Raw genomic sequence first — 7,735 nt, 5'->3', positions numbered from 1 at the left:
GTGAGACGGGGCGAGAGGCGGCGCGCGCGGAGGCGCGCGCGGAGGCGCGAGAGGCGGAGGCGGAGTTCTTCAAAAACGTCGTCGAGACGCCGAGGGCGACGCCGTTGCCCAAGGTGGACATGAAGACGACGCTGAGTGATCTCGATGCCTTGCTCGGGATCGATACCGAGGCGGAGGCGAAGAAGAAGGCTGAGGAAGAGGATGCGTTTCGAGCGACGCCGCGGTCGCCGTCGACGGATGAGCGAGAGGCGCCCGCGGAGGATTTCGCGAGCGGTGGGGTGTCCATCTCGCCGCAGGCGCTGGAGGCGCTGAAGAACGCGGAGGAGTCTCGAACGGGGATGAACAAGGGCAAAGGGGATGAGTTGGAGAAGGTTTTGAACGACCTCAGCGCCAGGGCGAGCAAGAACAAGGAGGCGGGGAAGAGCATGGAGGAAGACGCCGAGCTTCAGGCCTCGATGAAGAAGCTCGTCGAGATCTTAGAGAGTCCGGAGGAAGAGTCTGTCCCGCCGCAAGATGTTGAACGAATCAAGAAGGAAATTTTTGGCATGCAAACGTTTTACGTAACCGCGGTGGAAAATTTGGGCGCCGAGATGAACGGCGCCGGTGTGCTTTTCAAGGGTAATCTGCGAGCCGAGCGCGCCGAGGTATGGAAGACGGTACAGACGTCCATAGAGGCCATGTTCGACGGCCAATACACCGCGTTTATGCTCGAGGAACCGTTGGGTGAGGAGGGCCCAAGCGGCGACGCCGCAATCGACAGCAAATACGGACCGCGAGTGAGCTTCCTCGTCGTTCCGAGCGATCGCGCCGGACCGTCGCCGCAAACGACGGGATGGCAGTATCTTCTTGCCCTCGTACTGATGGGTCTCACCGTGGGCTCGGCCGTCCAGCTCGGACTCGTCGCCGAGGTGTCCCGCCTGCCACCGGAGACGATGACGTGGTTGCGCCAAGCTGGTGAGGTTGAACTCCCCGAGGGCGTGTTACCGCCGGGTTTGGAGAACTTCGACTCCGTGGCTTACGTTGAAGCGGCACTTCCAGTGAGCATAGGCGTCATGGCCGCGAGCGTCGGTCACGAAATCGGTCACCAGATTGCCGCCTCTATGCGCAAGATAAAACTCGGCATTCCATTTTTGATTCCGAACTCTCAGCTTGGCACGTTCGGTACGCTGACGCAGATCAAGAGCACACCAGAGACTCGATCGGATCTGTTCGACGTCGCCGCGGCGGGTCCCGTCGCCGGATCCATGGTGGCGCTAAACCTCTTTGTTTACGGTTTAACACTCTCGATGGGCGGCGATAATCCGGATTTGATCCCGATCCCGGAGACGTTGTTCAACACGAGCCTCCTCCTCGGTAGCATCTCGCAGCTCTTCCTGCATGCGGGGGCGAAAGGAGTCTTGGTTCATCCGTATTTCATCGCGGGCTGGTGCGCACTGACGACACAGGCGCTTAATCTTCTTCCCGTCGGCTCCATCGACGGCGGGCGCATGGCGCAAACCGCCTTTGGCCGTCGCGTCCTGGGCGCCACCTCCCTGGGCACGTACATATCATTAAGCTTCGGCGTGATCGCGAGCTCTTTGGCCCTTCCTTGGGCCATCTACATCGTGCTCACGCAACGAACGCCCGAATTCGCGCCCAAGGATGACGTCACGCCGGTGAATGATTTCCGCGCCACGTTGGCCTTCGCCATGATTGCCTGCGCGTTCCTCATCTTGCTCCCCGGCCCGATCGACGCCAGCACGGCCGAGATCGCGAACATTCCTTTCTAGGTCAACGATGTTTCAGCGTGTAATCCAGCTCCCTCGCATTGCGCTCGACGAACGCCTTCACACTCATCGGGAGCTCCAATTCCAACCACGACGATTCGCGCGCGCCTCGCGCGGCGCAGAGATCTCGGATGATTTTCAGATCTGCGCAATCTAAAAAAATCTGACGCGATTTAGATACTATAGAAATTATAACTCTATGTATAACTGGATAGGAAATCTGGATCCCGCAACGCCGAGCCCGGGGTGAAAATCCCATACATCACACGAATGAACACCGTGTGCGACACCGCCCGTCTCCACCCGACACTCTGTCTTACCCCCGTCCACCGACCGCGCGCGCTCGAGCGATATCGCCGCACACCGCGCCGCCGCGACGTCGCACTCGACGCACGCTCGGGCGTAGGACCTCCGCACACGCACGCGCTCGACCGCTTCGTCGTCGCGCGACGCGGACGGGCGAGACACGCGTCGTTTCACGCGCGCACGTCGACGAACCGCGACTCGTGATGGCGACGTGTGGGGCGAGTTCGAGCGCCGTGTGCGCGCGCGCGAGCGTCCGAGACCGCACGCGATCGCTCAAATCGTTCAAGCGAAACGCCACGCTTCGCTTACGGGCCGTTGTGGACAGCGAGAACGAAGCGTCGAGCGCTGCTGGTAAAAATGCGCCGTCCAGACCGGCGGAGTTGCAGCTGCGACCGGCGGGGGTGAGCGACGCGGTCGTCGACAGCCAAAAGGCGCTCGAGGCGTTGGCGAGATTGGGGGGTAATCGTACGTTTTCTGCGCGCGCGTTTCGTCGCGTTTTTACGAGCGAATTCGCGTCGGTCGAGGCGTGGGCGCGCGAGTTCGGGCGATCGCGGAAGATACGCGAGTTCTTCGGCTTATCCTTGCATGCATCCTTCTGGCTCTCACGCGTTCGGCCTCGTGGTGATTTGCGCGTGTACATGGCGGCGATACTCGAACTCGATGACTGACGATTTCACTGTGATGATTCGTACCTACTCGCAGCGTACGAGAGCGAGCGCAAGTCAAGCATCGTGACTATCGGCTTGAGCATTCACAGCTGCCCGGTGGAGATTCGCGAAAAAATGGCAGTCCCGGCGGAGGCGTGGAACGAAGCCGTGGCGGAGCTGTGCTCGTATCCGCACATCGAAGAGGCTGGAATTTTGTCGACGTGCAATCGCATGGAGATTTATGTCGTCGCGCTGAGCTATGAGCGCGGTTTGAAGGAAGTTGAGGAGTGGATGGTGAAGTACTCTGGGGTTGACTTGGAGTCGCTTAGAAACCACCTCTTCGTGCTCAAGGATCGCGAGTCCACGGCGCATCTTTTGAAGGTGTCTGGAGGTTTGGATTCGGTCGTGATGGGTGAAGGGCAAATTTTGGCTCAAGTCAAGAACGTGTTCGCCATGGGAGAGGGCGTGCCCTCATTTGGTCGTCACTTGACGGGTTTGTTCAAGGCGGCGATCACCGCCGGGAAGCGCGTGCGTAGCGAGACGTCCATCGCCTCCGGTGCTGTGTCCGTTTCCTCCGCCGCGGCTGAACTCGTGCAGTTAAAGCTCCCGTCGCAGTCGTTCGAGGGTGTCAAGGTGCTCATCGTCGGCGCAGGTACGATGTCCAAGCTCTTGGTGAAGCACTTGGCGTCCAAGCGCTGCACGGAGATGACCATTGTGAATCGCACCAGGCCGCGTGCCGAGGCGCTCGCGGAGGAGTTCCCGGAAGTGAACATGCGCATTGAGCTCATGGATCAGTTCTTGCCGCTTGCGAGCGAGCACGATGTGATCTTCACCGCGTCTAGCGCGGTTGATCCGATCATCAGCAAGAAAGACTTGGCCGCCTTCCCGGTGTGCGGCGAAGTCGTCGGTGGCAAGCGTCGCCTCGTGGACATCGCGGTGCCGCGAAACGTTGACGCAAACTGCACCGAAGATCCGAACACCGTGGTTTACAACGTCGACGATCTGAAGGAACTCGCCGAGTTGAACAAGGCGAAGCGAGAGCAAGCGGCGCTGGAAGCGCAGGCGCTTTTGCAAGAGGAGCAGCGAAACTTCGAGGCGTGGAGAGATAGCTTGGAAACCGTGCCGACGATCAAGCGTCTTCGTCAAAAGGCTGAGGACTTGCGCCAAGCAGAATTGGACAAGGCTATGTCCAAGCTCGGTGATGGGTTGACGAATAAGCAGAAGAAGGCGGTTGAGGAGCTTTCCCGGGGTATCGTCAACAAGCTTCTCCACGGGCCCATGGCGGCGCTTCGATCAGACGGTTCTGATCCCACCGCCGTGGCCATGACCCTGGTCAACATGCACGCCCTTGAGCGCATGTTCGACCTGCGCAACGTCAAAGAGTAAATATTAGGCCTTAATCCTTGCTGGCTGACTATTCTTTGACGATGCGTGAAATTTTGTCACAGCATTCCCTTCTCTGGGGAGACTTCCGTTGATTTCCTTAGTCTCGTCGGGGCGCCGTCGCGCCGCACTATTACACCGACCGCCGCGCTCGTTTAGGAGCGCGTCGTGTACCATAATAAACACACTTCACAACACCAGTCGAGCCACCTCTCATCCCTCTCTTGACGTCTTCGATCCACCGCCAACGTGGCTCTGCGTGGTGATCTTTCTGTTGACACGTCCACGCTCTCTTCACCCGCACACGTGCGCGCGTCGACGCCCCGCACGCCTCGCACCGAAACAACACGCGCATACCGACGCATAGATACCTCGAGCGGCGCGTGACATCGAGTATGGCGTCGCGTCAAGAGGAGAGCTCGCGCGCGTCACCGATGCACTTCGTTCGATCGATGTTCAACGTGCGTCTCAGTGCGGCTAAAGCGCGTCGTTCGGGCGCGTTAGCGAGCGTGTCGACGTCTCAAACGCGAGAGTTGAAGTCTGTGCGCGGTAAGAACCGAAGAACGACGCGAAACGTTGGAGATATCGCGCGTAAGGAGGACGAGCGGAGGACGAACGCGCGGACGAGCGCGGACGATAACGACCGGGACGTCGATCACGGACGAGACATATCGACGTTTGATAAGGAAGATAAACCTATGTTGATATGTGCGTTTGACGTTGTCGGTGCGACGGCGGCGCAGGAAGCGATGATTCGGGAGGCGATGACGCTGAAACCGAATTATTCCTACCGCGTGCGAGAGGTGGTCGCGGAGAACGAGTCTATTATGAACTTGGGCATCTTTAAGAGCGTTCGATGCCTGGCGAAAGATTCGAGAGATGGTTTGAGAGTGACGTTTGAGGTGGTACCTTACGAGATCATGCGTGGTTTAGAGTTTTACGGCCTGGACAGCGTCCCGGCGAAGCTCATCGAGGACACGTTCAAGCCGCAGATGGGGAAGCCAATGAATTCAAAGGAGATCGTCGGCGCGCTGGAAAACTTCAAGGCGTATAACGTCAACACAAGACGTTTCGGCGAGGCCACGATAGAAGGAATGCGAATGATTGACGACACGAGCGATGGGATTTTGCGATTGGAGTTCATCGAGACTTCGGTGGACGGGGTGACGATTGAGATTGATCCATCGGTCGACCCGAAGACCGGAAAGGAGAACAAAGTCGTGAGCAAGGTATCGAGCATCATGCCCTACTTTGAGGGCATCGCACACACAAAGTGCCTCAACGGTGACCGCCTGCGCGAGGCCGTGGATAGGTTCCGGGCGCAGAATCCACGATTCGGCGAACCGCGGATTAACTTATTGCCGACGCCGGGGAAGCCGCTGGGGCACCGCACCTTTGTGGTGCAGCTCAAGGAGAAGGCGATGCGCGGCATCACGTGCGGTGGAGGCATGAGCGCCCGAGGGCTCTCGGAGGGGATCTTCAGTGGCTTAGCGGGACACTTCAGCGCGTTCCACACCAACCTTTTCGGAACGGGAAAGATGTCAAACTTTAGCATCGAGGCAACGCCGAGAAAGGGCGGGCGCGGTCTTACTGTCGTCCGACCGCACGTCAACCTCTCCTTCTCCGATCCATGGGTTGGCTTCGGCCCCGCTCGGACCTCGCGAACGCTCTCATTTAGGAGCGATAGTAACAGCATGCGCGCGACACACGGTGTTCCCTCGAATGCCGAGGGTGATGGGACGCAACCAGATATCACGGCGCCCGGTTTGTCTGACATTTCGCTTCAGAAGCACGCAGCGTGCATCGAGCACTCACGTCCACTCCTGAACGGATGGACTGGTACTTTTGCCGTAGATTTCAAATCGACGTCCGTCTTGGATAACGACGGTCAGCATTCTCTACTCGACGCCTACGGTGCGCCAGTGACGTTCAGTGGATTGAAGTACGACACCGCGTTCGCGTCTCAGCTTCGGTTCACCTACAGTGGCGCGAACTCAGCGCACTTGATGTTGAGCGCCGAGCAAGCGCTCCCGGTGCAACCGCAGTGGCTCAAGTACACGCGCGTTGTGGCCAAGGCGAAACGTTCGTTCGATCTGCTCAACCTCAAGCAGCTTCCAGGCCCAATGCAGCTCGTACTGAGCTCAAAGGGCGGGAGCGTTTTCGGAGATTTACCTCCGTATGAGGCATTCGCCATCGGCGGTACGTCGAGCGTCCGAGGCTATAACGACGGATCGATCGGTACGGGTCGTAAGTACGTCGTTGGTAGCGCCGAGTATCGCTTACCGATCCGGCCGGGAATCACGGGAGCGCTGTTCTTTGATTACGGGAGTGACTTACACTCTGGTAGCAGCGTCTTGGGCGATCCCGCTGGAACGCGAGGCAAACCGGGGAGCGGGTTCGCGTACGGCGGCGCCGCGCTGTTTGAGACCGGAGGTCTTCCGATTCGCTTCGACTACGCGATGAACCATCAAGGAAACGCGCGATTCCACTTTTCTCTAGCGCGAGATTTCATCTAAACGGCTAACGGCTAAACGGCTAAGCACTCTAGGTGATGTACATACAGTGGGACAAACATAAAATCATTCATTCACCCACGAGTTCCGGGAACTCTTGCGTCTTCCCCGCGCGCCTCTTCGAACACTTGGACTCGGCGCCGTCGCGCGAATCACACTGCATGGGAAACGCGCACATACACGGTCCGCTTCGTCGCTCGCGAAACGTGTAGGACAGTCGAACGTCGTCTCGCGCGATGGTTTCGCCCTCCACGTTGTCGAATTTACGGTGCGGTATATAATGTTGCCAGCGATAGCGCGCGTCGGCGCTCAGCACGAGCATCGATCTTCTGGGAAGAAATAGCGCTCGATTCTCCTCAGCGCTCGTCCTGAACTCCATGACGGCGCACCCCTCCAGGGTGAGCGACAAAATCGTTTCGCCAAACGCGCTGTGCGTGTCCACGTGCGGTGCCAGTCCCGTCCCTCGCGGATACTCGTTCACCGTCACCTGGTCGCATCGTATCGCGCTCTGGTATCCGATCATGTCACTTCTCAATCTTTTTAAAATCTCCAGAGCCAACGATGGAATCGCCTCGCACCGCTCGTTCGCGTCTCTCGTCCCGTAATCAAACGCATAACCGAAGTGTTTCACCCGTCGTCTCGCCAGGCGCGTCTCCTCCCCACTCTCGCGCGCCAACGTCACCAGCGCTCGCTCCTCATCCACACTCACGAAGTTTTCAATCAGCGTCAGCCCCGGGATCGCCAAATCTTCCGCGCGTCGACGCGCCATCGTCCGCTCGGCGACGTCCCGCTCGCCCGCCGCGACCGCCCGCTCCGTCCACGAACACCGCAATCCGCAATCCAACGCCTCCAAACGCCCCATCGCCCTCGACGAAGCGTCGACCGATGCGAACGCGAGCGTTACGGATCGCGTGCGATCGCACACGGACTCCACGCGTCCGTCGTCCCCACGAATGCTAATTCTTTCCAATACTTCACGAGCTCTGTCTCCGCTCTCTATCGGTGACACCCTGAGCCTCGTCGTCGGTCCACGCGATCGGCGATACCTCGGAACGTTCGCGGAGTCCCCGTTCACCATCTTCGCGCGCGTCTCGCGCGAAGCGACGACGGGAACGAGGGC

At 59.1% G+C, this 7,735-nt stretch overlaps 4 protein-coding genes across 4 annotated transcripts; 3 read left to right on the top strand and 1 right to left on the bottom strand.

The window, feature by feature from the left end:
• Window positions 1–1,769, top strand: OT_ostta11g00700 (Peptidase M50; the record flags this gene model as incomplete). The annotated part of the gene is made up of 1 exon (XM_003081828.2): window positions 1–1,769. A coding segment is annotated over one exon (1,769 nt), but the record flags the coding sequence as incomplete, so codon positions are not given.
• A 506-nt stretch (window positions 1,770–2,275) lies between these two features.
• On the top strand, window positions 2,276–4,105 carry OT_ostta11g00690 (Tetrapyrrole biosynthesis, glutamyl-tRNA reductase, N-terminal; the record flags this gene model as incomplete). The annotated part of the gene is made up of 2 exons (XM_022982955.1): window positions 2,276–2,537; window positions 2,775–4,105. The coding sequence occupies 2 exons, from the start codon at window positions 2,276–2,278 to the stop codon at window positions 4,103–4,105; spliced, it is 1,593 nt and encodes a 530-aa protein (XP_022839898.1).
• Window positions 4,106–4,497: 392 nt separating this feature from the next.
• OT_ostta11g00680 (Bacterial surface antigen (D15)) lies at window positions 4,498–6,618 on the top strand (the record flags this gene model as incomplete). Its single annotated transcript, XM_003081825.1, has 1 exon — window positions 4,498–6,618. One exon carries the CDS (start codon window positions 4,498–4,500, stop codon window positions 6,616–6,618), a length of 2,121 nt encoding a protein of 706 aa, XP_003081873.1.
• A 67-nt stretch (window positions 6,619–6,685) lies between these two features.
• Window positions 6,686–7,693, bottom strand: OT_ostta11g00670 (Alpha-ketoglutarate-dependent dioxygenase AlkB-like; the record flags this gene model as incomplete). Its single annotated transcript, XM_003081824.2, has 1 exon — window positions 6,686–7,693. The coding sequence occupies one exon, from the start codon at window positions 7,691–7,693 to the stop codon at window positions 6,686–6,688; it is 1,008 nt and encodes a 335-aa protein (XP_003081872.2).
• Window positions 7,694–7,735: the final 42 nt, after the last annotated feature.

Source organism: Ostreococcus tauri (genome assembly GCF_000214015.3).
Source record: "Ostreococcus tauri WGS project CAID00000000 data, contig chromosome 11, whole genome shotgun sequence".
Taxonomy (NCBI): Eukaryota; Viridiplantae; Chlorophyta; class Mamiellophyceae; order Mamiellales; family Bathycoccaceae; genus Ostreococcus; species Ostreococcus tauri.
Note: the sequence above shows the minus strand (reverse complement) of the source record. Positions and strands in the feature narration are given on the sequence as shown.